This window comes from Oreochromis aureus, linkage group 18 (genome assembly GCF_013358895.1).
Source record: "Oreochromis aureus strain Israel breed Guangdong linkage group 18, ZZ_aureus, whole genome shotgun sequence".
NCBI classification, from domain to species: domain Eukaryota; kingdom Metazoa; phylum Chordata; class Actinopteri; order Cichliformes; family Cichlidae; genus Oreochromis; species Oreochromis aureus.
The window spans coordinates 37,420,333-37,441,640 of NC_052959.1; the positions used below are offsets into that span (position 1 = coordinate 37,420,333).

A 21,308-nucleotide genomic window follows, 5' to 3' on the forward strand; every position below is an offset into this window, starting at 1 on the left:
TAGATAAAGGGCATGCTCATTGTGCCGTTGTTTCATTATAGGTGCTTGAAATAGACAGTGAGAGGCCCACGGGGATCCCATTAAGGCTGCTGAAGCATTTTCCTGTTTTGTGAGCGTGCCTTTGGTGATTTTGAAATACTGTATCACTGGACAGGGTGATTCTAATATAAGAGTTATTTTAATCCAACCAGAAACAGAGTAATAAATAAAGCTGTGAGCCTCCTCCTGAGTGGAGAGAATTTGCAGAATTTTTGAGTATCTCTTGTTAAACAAAAGGGAAAAGAGATTCTGTGTATGGCAGACCGTGAAGTTTCTAGATTAAATCAGAGAGAACTAATGTGGCGAAGGTTGGATCTGATATGAGGCGAACAGAGGACCAGTCTAAAAGATTAAAAGGTACGCACAAACCTGTTCAATAAGCAAATTTGTGCAAATTGACTGAATTCTAAATTATCTGTTCGCTGAGTAGATGATCTTAACTACTAAATTGGCGCAGTAGGGGTAAAACTGAATTCTCGAGAATAAAGTAAAACGTTGAAGTAATGAATGAGTAACTTGGAAGTAATGAGAAGCTTTGAAGCAAGGATAATGAAACTTTGAGAAACAGACAGTACTGAGTTAAAAGGTTATATGGTATTTCATGGTAAAAAAAAAGAAAAAGAGACCAATGCATGTTTAAGAATAGAGAAGAATATAAGAGTTATTGGTCAGCTTATGGTTTAATAAGTGTCAAACTCACGGGATTGGAGAATCCTGTACTTCTTTGAGACTTCAAAGAGGAGCTCCGGCGTGGGCATACGTCAGGTGGTGTTGCCGAGAGTTGTGGGCTCGGTGAATAGCTAATGATCAAGAGGATCATTTTGGGAGACGCTTATTTGTAAGTAAAGGATTAAGTTCGGACGAGGAAGTCCGACAGAAACACCTGGTGCTGTCAGGATGTTTAAGTGACACAGAAGTTCAGAAAATCGAGTCAGAAATGGTTTTGTGGCTCTTGGTAAACTGATTTTGAAGGAAAATCAGTGTTTATTGTGCTGAAGTAACAGATCCGCGCGGTCTGACGGGAAGAATCAGCTGCACAATTCTGAGTGTGCAGTGTTGTTGATATTAACAGATCCGGCGTGGTCTGAGGAAAAGAAATAAATCGGTTAATGGCTGATATATTTATATGAATTTTGGTGGATCTGCTGAGGTCCAGAAAATAATCAAAGGCGGACTGTGTTTGTTCGAACGTTAATAAATGATCCAGGAAGAATTGCCCTGGGTCTGTGTCTGTGTGTGTGTGTTGTTCAGTGACAACATGCCCAGTTTAAAATTGGGCCCTGTTCCTTCCTCTTTTAGTTTCAAAACACAAAGGCTGTTGGATGAAGAATTACTGTGTAAGGAACGGCTTCACTTTTGATTAGGAAATAATATGCTTACTTTTGGGTTTATGAAGATCTCGTAACAATCTGGGGGAGATGCCGGGTAAAGAGTGAGCTCGGACGAAGGGGTCCGAGAAAAGAACACCGTGAGTTGAGCAAGGTGTTTAACTGACTCAGGATTTCAGAGAATCGAGTCAGCTGAGATCTCGAGTTTTAATGGTAAGTTGATTTTAAAGGAAAATCAATGTTTACCATGTTGAAGTAATTCTGATGATATTACTAGATGTGTTGTGATACAAGTAAAGAATAAGTTGTGTAAATGTGGACACACGATTGTGTTGAGATGTATGGATCGGCTGCGGTCCACCTGATAAGTTAATACTGGGTAAACTGAGACAATAAACTGTTTTTAAATCTTCACTGGCTGCAGTGAGATACATGTGCTGAAGATTACTGGACTCGGCGAGGTCCATATGATGAAGTTCTTGGGGAGATAAATGACAGAAACAGTTTCTGAATTTTGAGGAGAATTCTGAAGCACTGAGGTTGAATTTTCTCTGTGGCAGTGCTGTGTGGACTTATATCAGAGTTATAAGTCCAAAGGTTATGACCTGGAGGTCATTCATGGTGTTTAAAGAAGAACAGGAATTAGAAAAGGATATTTCATGTCATATTTTGTGTAAATTGAGGAAAACTCACCACATGTGTTCACCTTTTTCATTTAAGGGACACAGACATTACACACACACACACACACAGTACTTGGGTGTGAGTTACTTCTCTCTTAATTTTAAACTGTAACACGTGTTCATTGAACTAGAATTTCAGCAGTGGATGAGACAGGATTTAGGGTAGGGGCTAGTTAAAGATAAAGATGACCTTTATTAGTCCCACAGCTGGGAAATTTGTTTTGTTAAAGCAAAAGTGCAAAGTTATGCAGCAGAAATTAGAAAACACTGGAATGCAATAAAATAAAGTAGAATAGAATAAAATAGAATACCAATACTATATACAGCTGAGTAAGAAAATACAAAATACAACTTTGTCAAAGAAAGAAGTGCACATATAGCTGTCTTATTGGACGTATGAGGGTTCTGGTAAAGTACTAGTTCTGGTAAAAATAAAAACTTAGGTTTAAAGTTTTATGCCCTGGAGGCCAAGAGTCGTGTGTAGAGAAGAACATGACTTAGAAACGGACATTAAGGTCACATTTTGTCTAAGATGGGAGAATTGTCCCATATGTGTTTATTCCTCTTCTTTTTAAGAGGACAGGCGCACTGAGTGTTGTCTACTTGCTCTTTCTGATTCTAAGCAAGCATGTTTGATAAAATACTCTTAGGAAAGCGTATTTTGAGTGCTTCTAAGTGTGTGAATGTTGTGAGTACTTGATTTGAATGATTCTGTGTGATTTGTACAAAATAATAAATAAGTAATAATAACTCATAGGAGAGTGCGTGAATAGAGGAGGCCTGAGAGTGTGTGTGTGCGTCAAACAGGAAGTCTGATTATAGCCGGGAGGCGTTGCAGCATGAAAACAGAGCAATTAGAGACTGAATGTCTTAAGAAAAAGTAATAAAATATATTAATTACATGTTTTAGAAAAAGAAAAACTGAGAAAATAAATACATGAACTAACATTTACATTAATGAATTGAAAACACATGTACACAAATTGTTACAGGTGAAATGTTGGGAATAATCAGAAGTGTGATAGCTCAATATACTGATGAAATGAAGAAAGCAGCTTACACTCCTTTGATTTCCAGAGTCAGTGTGTCTCCTCCCCTCATAGAACCCGTGCCCACTTGGCCCCCATATCAGGCGAAGCATGGAAGGCTGGACAGCCCATGACGGGTAAGATCCCACCTCGAAACCCTGGGACAACCTAAGGCAAGGCGCAGTCACGATTGCTTGAACCTGGGTCCCTAAGTGAGCTGGACTCACTGGAGGAGATGGGACTACAAGGGTAAAGCCGCTGGGGCAGGGGAAGCGTCATTAACAATGACGAGTGATGAGCGAAGAGGGGAGACACTCACTGTCTTTCAGGGTGGTGTTCCCTGAACCTGAAAATCAAGCTCTAACTTCTGGCTGAGGACAAGGAATGTTGTTATTTAAGGAGGGAGATCAAATTTGCGAAAGAGAAAAATTGACTGTTTAAGTGGAACCTTGTGAGGGAGTCTGAAAAACCACGAAAAGAAACATATACATAATCACACACACAAATAGAAAATGCGTTAACCTTAGAATACAAAAGAGCTCATGAACATCAGATAGCAGGTTTAGCATAGGAGTCTGTTTATCATGTTGTCCAACTCGCTTAGTGTGTAGTAAGTTTTCAGAAGAGAAAATTTAGAATTTAGTGATGATGGTGTGCAAGTTGTGTGGTGTTTAACGAGATTTTCTGTGTTTTGAGCAGGTGAAATTATGTTAAGTTGACCTGAGAGAGTCAGGACCTTGAAGAACTTGTGGCAAAATGTTCTGTGTTTAAGATTGTTGAGGTTGTTGTTGTAGTGATGGGTTATTTTCTTTCTTATAACACAGATTGGATCATAAGTGGGGAAAAACTGAGTATGAAATGTGAAGTTCTGGTTAACATACCATGTTTTTGTTTCTAGGAAGTTCCAAGGATGCAGGCTGGGGATGGAGCCAAGAAAGGATTTGACATAATGATTAATTTGATTTCATTCCTTAAACACAGGTTTTGAAGCCGGAGCATGAATATCTAATATGATATGACTAACCTTTTTCTTTTAATCTCCTAAGCTCGAGTGAAGGATTTTGAGTTTGTAACACATAAGATGTGTCACAAAAGGGGGGAGTTACAGGATTTAAGGTTTAATTTGAAATGGGTTTTAGGATCGTTTTATGACGTTTGGGGTTTTTGATAATTTAGATATAGAAATTGTTTTGTGGTTCTTTTTGATCTGTTTCTATGCTTAGATGGTGATGGTTTATATCTTACCCTGGGTGTGTTTAATAAAACTAAAAGTGTTGCTCACACACATGAAGGGCATGGAGATTAAGTAAAGTTAATATAGAGGACAGAGCCCCGAACATGATATGGTGAAACAACTTTGAATGATTAAAGGAACCTTAGATGAATATAGTAGATTAGTGAGGTGTAGCAGAGAGAGGCTGTTTGTTTTCTATCCTTTACAGGAGAAGAGTTCAGGACCACAGCGACCACAGGGGTGGCAAGAATCCTGGAAGCCTGAGATCGAACGGAACCAACCAGAGAAAGGAGAAAAACAGAGCACAAATACACCTAGTTGTTTATATAACAAAGAAGATCAAAAGCTTGTTAGACATAGGTTATAATGGAAGCATAAAAGGGATGAGAGGAACTTTACATAACATAGAAATCCTGCAACAATTAAGTAAATTGCCCAAACACAGTGTTCAGACCGGATATGCGCTACCCGTTAAAGGGGCGAAGAAATCAGGCCTAAGTTTGAAAAATGAAATGGGTTAACTCGATAGAGGATGTTTTCAAAGGTCGAGAAAATAATGTAGGACCTTTACCAGGAGAAAGCTAATTGTATCGTTTACACTTTACAGTGTGCACTGAGGGAAGTCAGGAATAGTTTAAATTAGGATTGAAAAAAATTAAACTAGGTGAAAAGGGGTGTAGCAAGTAGATTTAGGGCAGCTCACAGCCTGGCGTAAGCGCAAGGTGCCGTCACACAGCTTAAGTTATTTGTTTGATTTATTTTAAACATTGAAAACATACAACCCGTTGAGGAGACAGATAGGGTTGGGGAATTGAAAAGTTTTGTTTGTTTAGCATAATTTCTTTTGTTATATTTTAGCTTTAACAGGGAACATGCCTCTCTGGAGCTTCTCTCCTGATGCTACCCATAAAAAACCCTTATCCATAGAGACTATGTCAGCTCCCAAACAGACAGCAACAAACCAAATCTAGCAATAAAACAAATTAAACATTAATAGTAACAAAGCAAGAACAATACAGAATCCACATCTGAAACGAAGAATAAAACAGTGAAATATGGATTATTAAATATTAGGTCTCTCTCTTCAAAGCCTCTGTTAGCTCACGCCAAGCGGTCGCAGCAGATGGCTGCCTGTACCTGAGCGTGGTTCTGGCGGAGGTTTCTTCCTGTTAAAGGGAGTTTTCCTTCCCACTGTTGCCAAAGTGCTTGCTCATAGGGGGTCACAAGATTGTTGGGTTTTCTCTGTATCTATGAAGCGCCTTGAGGTAACTTTTGTTGTGATTTAGCGCTATATAAATAAAATTCAATTGAATTGTATTGAAGTAAACTTAATGTAATAAATTAGGAATTAGTTCATTTCTCGAGTGAGAAATGAAAAAGGGGGACTGGTGTTAGGAATAAAAGAAATATTTTTAATGTGTACTCTAATAATGAAGGCTTGTAGAGCAAGGCTACCTTTGACTTACAAACAAGAGCTCAGCCAGACTGAAAAACAGGAAGTTTTAGTGCACAAGGCATATTAATAGATATAGACACAAAAGAGGAACTCCCCATATAAACAACGTTCAAGCCTGTGTGACGTGTAAAGTACCGAAATAACACCATATAAGTCACAGCTGATGATTCTAATGTTAGAGAGCTCTTGCAACTGGCGTCTGAGCTGTGCAGAGGTCTCTCACCCCCGGAAGATGATTGAATAAAGAAAGACAGGTACTTATGTATGTCAGCATAAGGTGGAGTCCAACAGAAGCAAGGCACCCTACATGCGCACAGCATGCAGCAGGGGTTGCCAAAACAATATGGAAAACAGCACATGTAGTGAGAGAACACCCACCAAAAGTTCTGACTACACATAGTGTGGTGGCATAGGTGAACTCATGGCGTTCACTATGACATCATTAGCACAACAGAGACTGAGTAAAGTTTTAGATGCTCCAAATCTGACATTTACACATGAAGGAATCAATCAGGAGAACCTCATGATTGTACTAAGAAAGCAGAAGTTGAAGGGAAAGTTAGGGAAGATTTACAAGCAGAACCTATCCCTGGAGCTGAGGATTGGTTCATAGATGGCTGCTGTCATCGTGATGAAGAAGGATCGAAAGCAGGCTATGCTATAGTCTGCAAGCAAGGAACTGAATTTGAGCCCACGAGGAACTCCAGCAGTGGAAGGAGCCACGCTGGACTGGTCCTTATGAGGTCGTTGCCAGAACAACTACAGCAGTTCAACTGAAAGGGAAAGGCGATACCTGGTATCATTGGTCGCAGTGTGTACCAGCACATGAGAGGTTGGTAGAGGAAAACCCCTCTACACCCAACACAGGTGGTAACGAGCAGAGGCAAAATAAATCCTCTCACCTGTGCAACGGGCCAACCAGTAGTCTACCTGGGAGGCCGAAGAGAGAAGAGGAGCAGCGCAGAAGGTCGCCACGCTAGCAGAAAGGAGCGGTGACAAGTTGAGGACTCCACAAAAGCAGGGGAGTTTCATTCCAGGATATAAAGTTTATATAACATGATGCAAACACACGAATCAGAGACACGTAATGAGAAAACTGATTAGAATGTTCCTTACAACTACATGTTTATTGTATGCAAGGATATTAATGATGGCTGTGTTGTTTATTGTCTATATTTTGCAGGGCACTCGGACCACTTGTCTGAACACGGAGGCCAGTCCAGCCCAGCACTTCCTGAGACTGTACTTGCCAAAGCGGGATCGGTAAAAACGACAAAAGCGCGAGGTGTCAGGTAAAGGTGATGAGTGTCTCAGCATGAATAATGGCATAGAGTTGAATTATGTTAAAGGGTCTACCAGCTCATTCATGTTTGATTTGTGTGGCGTCATTAAGTGTACAGGAGGTAGTAGTAGCTGGAGAGCATATGATGTATGGGTCTGCAATCACCCCATGATATGCTTAGGGTAAATTTAGTTGATGCAAAGTCTAAGCCGCTGCGCATGAAAGCTTAATCACCATTCTGACTGATCAGATGGTAACCGGGAACAGTAGCTCAAAAGGAACAGGAACCAAAAAGAGATTACTTCTGACGACAGATTACTCTAGACTGAAGCCTAAGGATTTGATAAAGCGTGCCACGGTTTCAAGGACAGTAACCTCTGGCTTGATTGGGTGGCTCAAAATGTTAGAGAACAACATGTATCTGACTGTGTTGCCTGTGCTTCAGTTAGGCAGGTAAAGGCTATTCCACAACACAACACACGTACCTTAGCCGCCAGAGGTAAGAGACATATTTTGGCCAAAAGAGGGACCCAGGATACACATGCATATGACCCTGGGTTAAACTCTCCGACCTGGATAGACTCTATTGGAGTGCCCAGGGAGTTCCAGATGAGTACAAGCTGGTAAATCTGATAGTGGTAGAATTTGAAAGTAACTATTTTCATTGCAATCTGCTGAGACTCTCTAACCTAACCAGGGATGCCATGATGGGGTTCGCGGAACAATTGGGTCCGAGTTTGCTGATGGGAAATCGAATGGCCCTTAACATGAGAAGGAGGCGTGTGCGCCATATTCGGAGACATGTGCTGCACTTTTATCCCTAATAATACTGCCCCAGATGGCTCAGTAACCCGAGCTCTGGAGGGCTTGAAAACTTTGTCTAAAACTATGCATGAACACTCAGGTATCGAAAATCTGCTGGCGTACTGGATGACATCTGTGTTTGGACAATGGAAAGGTGTGGCTATGTCAGTGATGTTTTCTTTGACTGTACTTTTGGGAATACTGGTCATCGCTAGTTGTTGTATCATTCCTTGTGTCAGAGGATTGTTGGTAAAAGTAATGGCGAGGGTTCCTAACCCTGGCTGGGTTGAGGTCATCTATCAGATGAACTTAGAACCCCTAGAGTGGGGCAGGGAGTGATACAACATGAGGTATGGTGACATTCCTTGATGGAATGTCAAAGAGGGAATGTTGGGATTTAGAGATTCTTTTATTGCTGCCATATAATCTGCCTTATGATAAATGCATTAATAACATGTTCTACAGTATTATTTTATCAGTAATATTGTTTACAGGGTTCATATTGCATTGAACATGTTTGTCATCACATTCATTTTATTCACAGGTTGAGTTTATTTTATACACAATGCATAACTGTGCTTGTTTAGAGTTGATGTTCTATCCAAGAGGGTTTTAAGCTTCACTGGTGAGAGTGTCCAGGTGATACATGTTGAAGGAAGATGAGAACATAGCAGGTTAATCGCATGCATGCTTACAATACACATAAATCTAGTAGCAGGCCTGAGCGAAGGCCCAAGTGTCTTCTGCTTCTTATTTGAGACCTGCGCCAATTCAGTCTACTTAGTGATTGAGGACGAGGGTCCATTATTAGCCCTTAGAGGCCCTGAAGCTCAAGTTATTACCTTAAAAGGAAGGTGTTATCAAAAAAGAAGTTATATGTCTGTTTATAGTTATTAAGATGTACAAGATGTACCCTTGTCTGTAAACAATGACTGGACATAATGTATTTTGACCTGTATTGGCGTGTATGTGGGGTGTGATCCTCTATGCTATAAAACCAGAACTCAGTGTATTTTTGTCAGAGCAAAACAGGCCATATGCTGATGGTTGTTCTCCGTTGTCAATAAACTCATCGTTTGATTGCACTTTTCTGGGCCTCCGTCGTTTGTTGTCTGGTCTACAGTTGATCGATCTCGCTTCAAAACGCAAAAATCTGAACTTCAACACTGTTATGTCTGAAAGTTCAGGAAAAGGTTAGACCTATCTCACATGTAACAAACTTACACATTTTCAAGTGTTCTAAGTGCAGTTTTTTCAAGCTTGGCTTCCATGACAATATTTTTTCTGTACAAAGACTACAACTTCTAGCCTGTGTGAGTTTTCATGTGGCGCAACAAATGACTACTAGACATGAACATTTTCCCACAAGTTTTACAATGATATGGCCTCTCACCTGTGTGAGTTCTTATATGCACTAATAAATGACTACTACATCTGAACATTTTCCCGCATGTTTTACAAGTATAAGGCTTCTCACCTGTGTGAGTTCTCATGTGCTTCAATAATGAACTATTACATGCAAACATTTTCCCACAGCTGTTACACAGATAAGGTTTCTCACCTGTATGAGTTCGCGTGTGCTTTAACAAATAATTTCTAGATGCAAACATTTTACCACATGTTTTACAATGATAAGGTTTCTCGCCTGTGTGAGTTCTCATGTGGATAGATAAAGAACTGCTACAGGCAAACATTTTCAAACAGGTTTTACAAGGATATGGTTTCTCACCTGTGTGAATTCGCCTGTGCTTCAGTGAATCGCTACTGTATGCAAACATTTTCCCACATGTTTTACAAGAATATGGTTTCTCACCTGTGTGAATTCTCATGTGGTAAGTCAAAGCACCCCTCTGAGTAAAACCTTTCCCACAAGTTTTGCAAAAATACGGTTTCTCACCTGTGTGAACTGTGTAATGTCTTTTCATTTCATAATTCTGCTTAAAAACTTTTCCACATATATCACATTCTAAAGACTTTTTACATTTGTCAGAGTTACACTGATTCTTTGACGTAGGGGAATCTACTACATTGTTTTGACTTTTGTTTCTATTTCTAGTTGACCCTGAATCTACATCCATGCTTCCTTCCTGATTTTGGCTCTCAGCAACAGCAGAGCTATGAGAGAGGAGATGATTGCTGTTTGATTCTGGGTCATTCTGTTCACTTTCCTCATAAGTAGCAGTAACCATAAAGGTATCAGTCTCCTCCTTCAGTCCCAGCTGCTCTCCCTCCTGACTGCTGCACAGTTCCTCCTGTTCCTCTTTAATCTGTGGAGGTTCTGGTTCCTCCTGGTCCAGACTGGAGCTCCTCTCCTGGTTCCAGAGGTGCTGGTCAGTATGAACCTCCTCCTCTTTAAAGACATGCTGCTGTGGGACGTCTGGAGGGATGAAAGGAGAAGACAAAAAGAGAAGTGGTGTGGTAGAAAACCATCTCAGTAAATATACTAGCAAAATAATCTCCTACAACATGAACGTGTTGCTCAGAAATACACAAAAAACTTCCATTTCTGGTCAATGATCACTGATGTCAGTCCAGTCTTTATTGCAACCTTCCCAATTTTTTTTAATAGGAAAAAAGTGATGATAATAATAATTTTTTAAAGAACTCTATCAATTAGATGTATCAGTGGCGATTTCCAATGTAAATATTCAGGGGAAAAGAGAAAGGTACACTGGAGCTGAGCTGTGATGTCATTGAGTACAACACTGTTTCAATCATAAAATAACCACAGTCAGTCCTCAAGTCCTTTAAAGTCTGGACTAATTGGTGAACTTGTCAAGAATGAACTAAGAAATATGCAAGTATGAACCTGACTCACATGGTATTAAGAAAAGACCATTTACAGTATGGAGAGGGAGGGAGGGGTGAGACATCTGTAGACCAGTGAGGGGCTGTGATTCAGAAAGAACTGATGTACCATCCTGAAGAAATGATTACAGCAGAAAGTCGTATTTGGATTATAAAGTAAGGAGCAGAGATGGAAATTTTGGATCACACTCTCAGGCCCCCTCCTGTATCTGAACAGTGTCTCAGCTGCTCAGATACATAAATGACTGGCTTTCACTTAGGGAGCAGTTGGAGAATAAATGGAGCACAGTGCAGTCCTGTCCTCTGTTTGCTCTTTGTTAGCTCACATCTCCAAAAAGTCCTCACAATCATAAATGTCCCGCAGAGCTGTGATCAGGATCCTCCCTCAGAGGGACACTCACCTGTCCTGTGCAGCTTGATGTCGGGTTTCCAGGTGATATCCAGCAGTCTGCGCTGACGGTCGATCTCTTCCTCGTACTGGACAGATTCATTAATATCTGCTAATATTTCTTTAGATTTGGACTGAATAAACATTAATGTATCAGGATCCTGAGAGAGGAGCTGCTCCCTGTGTGGTTCTGGTTCACTGTGCTCTCTTTCAGCAGCAGCAGTCACCATAAAGGTATCAGTCTCCTCCTTCAGTCCCAGCTGCTCTCCCTCCTGACTGCTGCACAGTTCCTCCTGTTCCTCTTTAATCTGTGGAGGTTCTGGTTCCTCCTGGTCCACACTGGAGCTCGTCTTCTTACAGCCATAATGCTGTGGGAGTTCTGCAGAAACAAAGAGACACATGCAAAAAAGTGATGATGATAAACTCTGGACTCGTTCATTTTTTATTACTGCATTTAAAATTGTGAAATGATTGTGTCTGAGGCAGGTCCTTAATTAAAGTTTGAGCTCTAGAAAATAAAGGATCATCTTAGCTTCAGCTCTTTGTAGACTGATTAAATTGTAGCTCTGCTGAGTTGTCTCTAAAGCCAATCACACCACTTTGACGTGAAGGCTGAATTGGAGCATTAAAACATTTCACACATGCAGGTTCAATAAACGCCTCCATCAGCAGTGGATGAAGAGCACAGCTCCAACAAAGCACGCTCCGAGTAGAAAGAGAGAAAACAGCCTGAGAAAAACTGCATTTGTTCCTCTGTTTGTGGAGATGTCCAGCAGACAGTCACAGGTGGAGGAAATCCAACACTTCCTCCTTTTACAGTGCTGTGATGTCACCAGTGAAGGTGGCTCTTAAGTAATGCTGTTAAAATCAGCTGTGTCACGGGGTAACCCGTCCTCTCTAGAAGACTAAGACTGCATATAGCTCACAACATACTAGAATGGCAGTTTCTCTTGCTTTATTACATCTAGCTAGAAAAAAACTAGTTGTTGTTTTAGTTGCGAATGTGATGCTAATAAGGCTCCTTCACTAGTTTAACCCTTGGGGGTCGACCGACACACCAGCGTGTCAAAATCACATGACAAATTTGAGACAACACAGCAACAAGATGCAGCGACCAAGTCTGCATTTCAACTCGGGTTAAAAGTGCGGACTTCAAACTATATACCAGTTTTAAATCATGTTGATAGGCCACTTAAAACCAGATTTATAATAAAAAATGCACCTGATGTTCTGAATAAAACAGAGGCGTTTACAGCGGGAAGAAAACAGCATTTTCCAAGGACAGCACTAGCAAATACTCTCCACTTGCGAGTGAAAAAAAGAAAGAAAAAAAAACGCCCCTTCTCTATTAGTGGAAAAATGTACTATGTCAACCAATCAAAGGAGTTTGCAAAGAAAAGCGTCTGGACTTCTTTAAGTTGCTTGAAGACGTTTCACCTCTCATCCGAGAAGCTTCTTCAGTTCTAAGGTCAAATGGTCGAGAGTCCCAGATTTAAACCCAGTGGGAGTATCCCCCCAAGGAGGGACAACGGACCCCCTGGTGATCCTCTAATCACATGCGCCAAGGTGTGAAAGCGGGTGTGGGACCTAATCAGCCAGGGTTTCGGGTGAGCTCATTGAAACCTGGCCCCACCTTGTCATGTGAATTCCTGAGGTCAGATGGCCCAGGATGTGAGTGGGCGTTAAGTCGTCTGGGGAGGGAACTCAAAACTGGATTATAGATGGCAGACAGTTGGTGTCGTAAACCACCGCCTCTGTTCAAAGATGGTCGCTCAAGCAACTTAAAGAAGTCCAGACGCTTTTCTTTGCAAACTCCTTTGACTACGATGACCTGGATGAGTGAGAACCTTCATAGACATATGTCAACCAATCAAAAAAAATTATAATGGCAACATGGCATTTGGTTGTTTGGGAAGAGGGGAAATTTTAGGAGTGACACCGGCGAGAGAGAGAGCGAGTGAGCAAAAGAAAGACAGAGCGAGTTTTGATACGTGAAAGATTGGTGACGTTTAGCGTGTTTGGAGGCTTGGAGGCGTGTAGTGTTGTCGTTGTTTTGCTTTGTGTGTCAGTTCTACTGATAAATGTCACAGTTGGTCCAAAAAAAGCCACCAAAGGCAGACTGTGGTGTAAACGCTGTCTCCACGTGGAAAACAGGACTGATACACTTCCTGCTGTCAGACCTGCAGGTTTATCCCTGTGCTGCTCTCCTCTGTCTTAGAGTGAACACAAACTCTTTTTTGAAGTGGCACAAATAATTTATGTGGCATCTTATTTGATGCAGCACACCTGATTGTTCTGTAAATAGTCTTAAATGGTTATATTAAAAAAAAAAACCCTTAGGCCTTGGCTGCACTTTTAGGTAAATAGTGCCATATAACTTTGTTATTTGCAAAACTTGTGCATAATTTTTAGAAATGTACAATTTCTATTTGCATTTCAAGTTATGAAAATGATTCGTCAATCATATTTGTGGTTTTTACAGTAAGAAATATAACTTTTTTCTACTTGGATTTTAAGTTTTTTTGTCAGAATTTAGATCAATTGTGCTAATACAGTATGTCGAAACAACAAAATAACTCCAAATTCAGATATTTGAGGTTGGGCTGAAAAGAATGATACCAAACAAGGCAGAGTAAATAGTTTAAAGGTGAAATGTAGAGGAAACATCAAAAGTAGTCAAAAACGGCCAATTATACCCTGGACCCCAGAGGGTTAAGTCCTAAGTAAATAATTTCCTTAGGGATCACACACACACACACACACACACACACACACACACACACACACACACACACACTTAATAACCTCCTCTCTGAGACTGATTGAAGATGATGTCATTATTGGGCGATAGCATGTCAAAATGCTTCCTAACTGCTGATATTTTTGGTGGCTCCATAAATGTGCTTACAGTCTCTGTTCACGCTCGTGATGATCCTCAGAATCATCTCAGATCCCGTTCATGCATAAAACTAATTCTCAAGTCATTCCAGCAGCTCGAATCACATAACGAGGCAGTCGCAGCTTTTCAGAGAAACGGGGCCTCGATTATCTTTGGTCACATGATATTAACAATACGGACCTCGACACTGGTTTCCTTTTAATCAACACAGGCCTCGGGGCTTCAGTGCCAGACATAACATCAGCACTTGCGTGGTTTGTTCTGGGGGAGGAGCTTGAGCTTTGTAAGCCTGAGTTTTGCTCCTGAAGAGGAGCTCAAGGTGGAGTGGTAAGAGTAAAGCCCAGTAGCCACGGAGACAGCCTGTGGGATTGTGTTTAGTTGATTTATTCATTCTTTTGTTTCCTTTGTTTTTGTTTTGTTTTTGACAGTTCTTAATTTGTTTGTACAAGTTCGTTTCTGGTCGTTCGTACCACCGGCCTGTGTGGCCATCACTGTGGGTTTTTGTAAAGAAATTGCACGTCAGGTGAAGAAAATGCCTGCCTCCACCTGTGCTTCCTCCATCACAGCTGCAACCCCCTTACAACCTGACAGAGTCAACAAGGTGCCTGCAGCTGATTGTAGGGCTGCACGATTAATCGTTAGAAAATCGCGATCTCGATTCATACTTATGTGCGATCTCATTTCCAAATGACAACGATTTAAAAAAAAAAAAAAAAAAAAAAAAAAAAAGACGATTGTGCCGCATTTTGATCCGGGACGTAATCTGCATGAAAACAAGCGCTCACTCTTCCTGCACAACAAATGACAAGGGCGGAGCCTTATACCACGTGATACAGAAGCTGTGCCGTGATGCTCAAATTGGCAGGGAAAAAACAACGGAGAACACGAGAAAGTGACAGGAGAAAATCCGTCCCGGTCAACCACACAAACATCAATAACGGGAACCTTACAGCGCTTCCCTATCCAGTTGTTCAGTCTGACGTCACTGGCCGTGTCTGGGCCTAAACTCTGCTGCAGGTTCATATATCAAACGATCACTGTGGCATTACGGAGAGTTGAAAAACTGTCTAAAGTCTTTCATCTTTAATAAAATGATCAGCGTTGTGCTCTACCAGGTGTAACAATTGAGTTTAACATCCAGGCATCCATGAAAACGGAATTTATGACATTTAACGGCGTTAGAAGTTAGCAGGAAGTTAGCTCGCTAGCTTCTATCTAAATACAATATAGCATGTCCTGACTGCAGGGGTTTAGAAACAAATTCAAACGTACAGCTCTGCTATCACTTCCAACATAAATGAAGACAAAACTAAACAGCAGTGACGTTTGTAGGGTTACTGAAGTTTGGCTAGCTGGTATATAATGATGTGCTACGTGACCGCTAGCGACACAGCTATGTTAGCATAATATAAACAAGCTAACTTTTTTTCCACTCAATAAAAGTTAACGTGAGTGTTCTCAGTGGTCAGGAACAAATGTAATTGCATGGCAGGATGCTGTAAAAGGACCAAACTTCAGTCAGGAGAACAAGTGAGATAATCCATCCACAATACGAGGTTAGTCATTCATATACTGCTGCATGGGCTGTGCTGTAGTTACATCGTAAGGTTTTAAAAACTGAGCTTAAATAAATGATTAGCGGTATTAAAAGCCGAGGGAGGTCAACGGTGATCACTGACTGTTTTTAGGAGCTTTTTGAGATTAAATAGAAGAAAATACAAAGCATTAAACATGTTAACAACACAAAAGCCATCAATCATGATCACCAATGAGAAGTAAATAGGCTTTGACTGTGTCAAGTTTAAAGACATTGTAGAACCTTCGGCACCACTTTGTAAAACATTTAAGTTAGTGTTTGTATATATTTGAGCCTGTGTGTATAATTTTTGTCCCTGTGTTGATTTCTTTTACGTCATTAAAGATGTATGCTGTATGTCAAATTTACCATCACATTCATACCCATGATGTAAACTTCTGACCACAGCTGTAAATGATGACTTGATGTCGACTTCAGGATTCTACCATGCGTACAATACAAAGGCAACAAGAAGCGTGAAAAAATAAGCCAGGCAGTCAAAAACTATTTGCACATCTGTATATAAGGTGCTTTTAAACATGCTTTAACAGAGCATCAGCTGTTTCTTCTGTCATGGCAATGATCATTAACTGGCAGCGAGATGATTAATTGTGTATGCCATTGTCACTAAGAAAGTGACAGATGGCTGAAAGTCCTGAAGATGGCTTAATTCAGGTTTTGCTACTAATCCCTATACCGTGTGTTTTATTGTCTGCATCCCAAATCAGTGCGCAACTGAGGACCCACTTGGTGCAGGAATGGGTAATATGGCCCAAACATGATATTTCAGAGTATTCCCACGATACCAATAAATTTACCAAAAGCCATATTAAACGCAGACTACTTTAGGCCCGGAAGTAGGAAGTCATCACTTAACAACCGGATACACGTCGAACTCCCGCAGGCGCAAAGAAATTACGGAGGCTATTACTCATCACCTGACCAAAGATATATCAACACTATGCAAAACGAGGGATTTAGGAAAATGATCAACACCCTAGACAAACGCTACACAGTGCCGTCCCGCAACTATTTTTCTATTGTTGCACTACCTGCTCTATACACGCAGTGTCGAGCAACAGTGGAGACAGAATTTCAAGCAGTACAACATTTTGCGGCAACCACAAAATGTGAGGCATTTATTGTTTTTATGTTTATTTATTGTTTTTATGTTCAGTTTCAACTGTTACGAAGTTGATGTGCAGTTAATAAGTGCAATAAATATTTATATTGGAAAAGAAAATCGTGAGAGAATCGTGATCTCAATTCTAAGCAAAAAAATCGTGATTCTCATTTTATGCAAAATCGTGCAGCCCTAGCTGATTGGTGCATAAGGAGGAAAATGCATCTGGACTGATATCATACAGACATCAGGAGGGAAACCAGCCACGAGACTATTTATGATTTTTATAATCAGCACAGTTAGTTGCCAGGAGACAATAGTGACACTGACATGCATTTGATCTGCATAAAACACAATCACACACAGAAAAGAAAAACTCAGCTTATATTAATCAATGAAAAAAACGGAGAAAGCACTCGATCATATTAAATCAAGGAGAAGAATTTATGTGCTGAGACATTTTTAACTACCTTCAGAGACAAAACAGCTGTAGACCATTCTTACAACAACAACAACAACAACAATAATGATAATAATGATAATAATAATAATAATAATAATAATAATAACATAGTATTTTCCTCTATTCTAAAGAGTTGGTTTTTATTGCTGCTAGTTAAAGACACTGAAATGTAAAGTAATCCATGGTGCTTTTATTATTATTGTCTCATAATAAGACTTGAAAATGATCATAGATGAACCTGCGAACATGTTTAATCAGAAAACACTTCTGGTTTTCATTTTTTATAAATGGTTGAATATGTGCTGATTGCAGCAGTGAACAGGGGAAATCTTGTGATTTCTAGGATGTAATAATTTCAGATCTGGACAGATATTAAACTTGAAAATGATCCTGGATTCACCCGAGGACGGCTTGGATAAGAATGTAGGGTTATCATTGATAACAGCTGATAACAGCTTGGTTGTTATATTCTTAGAAATGCATAATTGTGCCCATAGTGTGTATTTTGTATTTCCCTTTCAGTTTTGGTAAAACATGAACGTTATCACGTGTTAAATCTTGTGGAATTTGATGATCAAAAATAGACTGAATTATTTTGAGATAAAAACCTACTTTGTGCTTTTGCCACTGAATGATATCAAACACTGCATCAAGAGGAACGACGACGTACTGACAGATGTGTTCATCCCAACAGGAAGAGGAAACAACCTTTTGGAAAACATTGTGAATTTTCGAGCTGCACGTAAATGCATCGTGAAATGCGGCCGCATATTGAACCGCACGTAACCATGTAAAATTATTTTAAGCGTAGATGGTGTTACTACGGCATCATGTGTTCATCCCCCATCAGAGGGACACTCACCTGTCCTGTGCAGCTTGATTTGGGGTTTCCAGGTGATATCCAGCAGTCTGCGCTGACGGTCGATCTCTTCCTCGTACTGGACGATCGTTTTTTCAAACTCCAAGAATATTTGTTCAGCAGCAGCAGTTAGTCGCTCGTTGATAAACTCTCTCAGATACTGAACTGAAGGCATTGTTACTGCCACAGCTCACACACTCGGCTCACACACTCAGCTCACACACTCGGCTCACACAACAACATAACCAACCTCCAGCTCAGTCACGCAGACAGCTAACACTACTTCCGCTTTTGCATTGTTCACTTCCGTCTAGTGTCGCACAGTTAAGTTCCGACAGAACAGGACATAAAATCTATCGTACAGTTTTAGTTGGGATATTATTTCTGCATCCCGTATGAACAGATTCATCTGTAAATAAAGTTCACGTCCAAATAAAAGACAAATAATCAGACTCAGATATTTGTGATGGAGCTCATCAGAGTTACAGCTGTCAGCTGTAAATGTCCATCAGCTTGAATACATTAAACATCCAATCAGACATTTTTAAAACTCACCAACATTCATACTGTTCTTCAGACTCTCTGAATCTTTTAATGATGTGATGAACTGTAGATGATGAAATCGATAATCTGAGAAACATGATTGTTTGATTCCTTTCACAGAGTGATGGATCCCTCTAACTCTGACACTCTCAGCCTCTCTCGGAATAAAGCAGCTAGTTAACGTCACCTGTTCAGCCTCTTCTTCTGTTGAATTACACTTTTCCAGTCTATTGTTGTCCCATCCTCACTTAAAAAAACACGATGGGACAATAAGTAATGAAACAAGCTCAGATTTGTCAGATAATTATTAAATATTATCTTCATAATATTTTACGTATATATAGGCTTTAAGGTGCTCACAAATCATTGTAAAGCTACTTTCAGCTGCTCTCTTAATCACAAGAGTTTTGCTTAGTCTGATTTTTACATTTCATGCAAAACCAGTATCGTCCTTTAGAAAAAGCTGCTCTCTCTTGTGACTGCTGCAGAGTTCCTCCTGGACTGCAGGGACAAAAGGAGATCAGAAGAAAACTCACATAAACAAAAAAAAATGAATCTGTGCAAATATTTAGTTTCAACTACAAATAAGCCTGCTTCAGCCCGGTCATGAGACCGAGTAGCTCTGAAACACAAGCACATGATGAACACACCAAAGACTGAGTGACAGTTAAGAGTCGACAGCAGTGCCTGTTACTGGAATAATGATCAAAACCTTTGCAGGTAAAAAGCCAAAAAGAGTCTGTCATCAAACCCTCAGATCAAAAAGAACAATGAAAGAAGCTTGTTTCTCCTGCTGACAGCCAGTCTTTGGTTTTCACAGTGAAAAAGTTACAGAAAAAATAACAAGGAAGAAAAACTGTTTCCATTTCATTTACATTTATTCATGTATTTGCTAACAGGAAAAGTGATCCATCCCACTGAATCCAGCCTGAAAGCTAAAGTGCTTCTATTGGTTCACTAACAGGAAGTGTAAGAAAGAAGTGAAATGGTAAATGGTAAATGGCCTGCATTTGTATAGCGCTTTACTCAGTCCCTAAGGACCCCAAAGCGCTTTACACTACATTCAGTCATTCACCCATTCACACACACATTCACACACTGGCAATGGCAAGCTACATTGTAGCCACAGCTGCCCTGGGCGCACTGACAGAGGCGAGGCTGCGGACACTGGCGCCACCGGGCCCTCTGACCACCACCAGTAGGCAAACATGGGGTTAGTATCTTGCCCAAGGATATTTGGCATGCAGCCAGGAGGCAGCCTGGGATCGAACCAACAACCTTCTGATTAATAGCTGACCTGCTCTGCCACCTGAGCTACAGCCACCCCGTGAAAAAATATATAAAAATATATAAAACAGGAAACAGCGATTCAGGGAGGAGCACGGAGGAGTGACTGAACTACAGAAGAGAGAAAACCTTCCACGTTTCATTAACAGACCACAAAGGTTAAAGATTTCCAACATGCTGCCACTGGACTGTTATCTTATTTCTCTACTGATGATGACTTCTCTAACAGGTACGTTATTATGTGATGTTTACATTTAAAAAATATTTTAGTCATTGATAAATATGATTACACTGAAGAAAATGGGACATTGTACAAAACATATTTGTCTCGTTTTAGGAGTCAGATGTGAAGAACTCACTGCAGACAACGAAGACACGTCCAGTTTAGAAAGCAGCGCTGTTACTCTGTCCTACAGATACTCCAAACAAGCGTATGAAAGCGATGAATTTTACTGGTATCGACAACATCCAGGAAAAGCACCAGAGCTCCTGATCGCTCACATGGGATCAAAGAATTTAATGAAACGAGAATCCTCCAGAGTGTCTTTCAAAGTGCTCGATGACAGAAGACAAATAACAATTTCCTCTGCTGCAGTGACAGACTCTGCTGTGTACTACTGTGCTGTGAGGCCCACAGTGACAGGAAACACCAAAACTCTGTACAAAAACCTTTGGAGCAAAGACAACAGAATACTCCACAACATCCACTAGAGGGAGCCACACACCTTTGTTAGGATACAGACTAACACATAACACACAGCTGTGATGAAGAGTTTCAGGTGAAGTTAATGTGATGTGAGCCTCCTCCTCCTCCTGACTGCAGAAACCTGTCTGACTCCAGCTGTGAACATCAGACCACTCACAGCTAACTCCCAGTGAACATCACTTCCAACATTTCTCCTCTGGAAAAATGGAAAAACTGGCTGTGATTTGGATCTTTGCAGCTCTCGTAGGTACGTATGTTTCTGACAGGAACACCTGAAATTCAAAGACATGTTTACAGCGTTACAGATCCAGTTTGGATTTTCTTTGAGCTCAAGTTTGGAGTGATGATTAAACAGAAAATATTTCAAGTGTGAAATCAGAGAAACTTCAGTGAAATCAGCAGTAAAAGCTGTTTAAAAAAAACACAGTAATACTCACAGATACTCAGCCTCATGGATAATGTTAGTCTGATGGCTTCATTTTCTCTACTCTTCCAGGACTAACAGCTGGAGACTCAATCACTGCTGAACGAGATGAAGTCACTGAAACAGAAGGAAAATCTGTCAAACTCACATGTAGCTATGAGACAACTTCAAGTTATCCTGTACTTCACTGGTACAGACATCATTCGGACCTTCAGGCTCCTCAGTTTATACTTTACAAAGGAGCAAAAGACAACAGTGGTTATGAATATATTCCTAATAATCGATATGGATCCCAAACATCACCTACATCAACTGATCTGACCATAACAGCCCTAACCCTGGCAGACACAGCTCTCTACTACTGTGCTCTACAAACAC

General features: G+C 40.5%; 1 protein-coding gene and 1 gene segment (V, D, J or C); one reads left to right on the forward strand and one right to left on the reverse strand.

Annotated features, from left to right (window-relative positions):
* Window positions 1-8,889: 8,889 nt before the first annotated feature.
* LOC116334339 (zinc finger protein 121-like) lies at window positions 8,890-18,254 on the reverse strand. The gene is made up of 3 exons (XM_031757745.2): window positions 17,974-18,254; window positions 11,064-11,429; window positions 8,890-10,231 (listed from the first exon to the last, which is right to left on the reverse strand). Exons 1-3 carry the CDS (start codon window positions 18,143-18,145, stop codon window positions 9,159-9,161), a joined length of 1,611 nt encoding a protein of 536 aa, XP_031613605.2. The 5' UTR covers window positions 18,146-18,254; the 3' UTR covers window positions 8,890-9,158.
* A 1,606-nt stretch (window positions 18,255-19,860) lies between these two features.
* On the forward strand, window positions 19,861-20,878 carry LOC120434405. The segment is given in 2 exon segments: window positions 19,861-20,029; window positions 20,138-20,878. Coding segments are annotated over 2 exon segments (429 nt in total).
* Window positions 20,879-21,308: the final 430 nt, after the last annotated feature.

Excerpts from the sequence above, each read along its gene's own strand:
- LOC116334339 (XM_031757745.2), bottom strand. The coding sequence starts at position 18,145 with ATGCCTTCAGTTCAGTATCTGAGAGAGTTTATCAACGAGCGACTAACT. Across the intron at positions 11,430-17,973 it reads AATCAAGCTGCACAGGACAG|AACTCCCACAGCATTATGGC; the intron begins GTGAGTGTCCCT and ends TTGTTTCTGCAG. Across the intron at positions 10,232-11,063 it reads CATCAAGCTGCACAGGACAG|ACGTCCCACAGCAGCATGTC; the intron begins GTGAGTGTCCCT and ends TCATCCCTCCAG.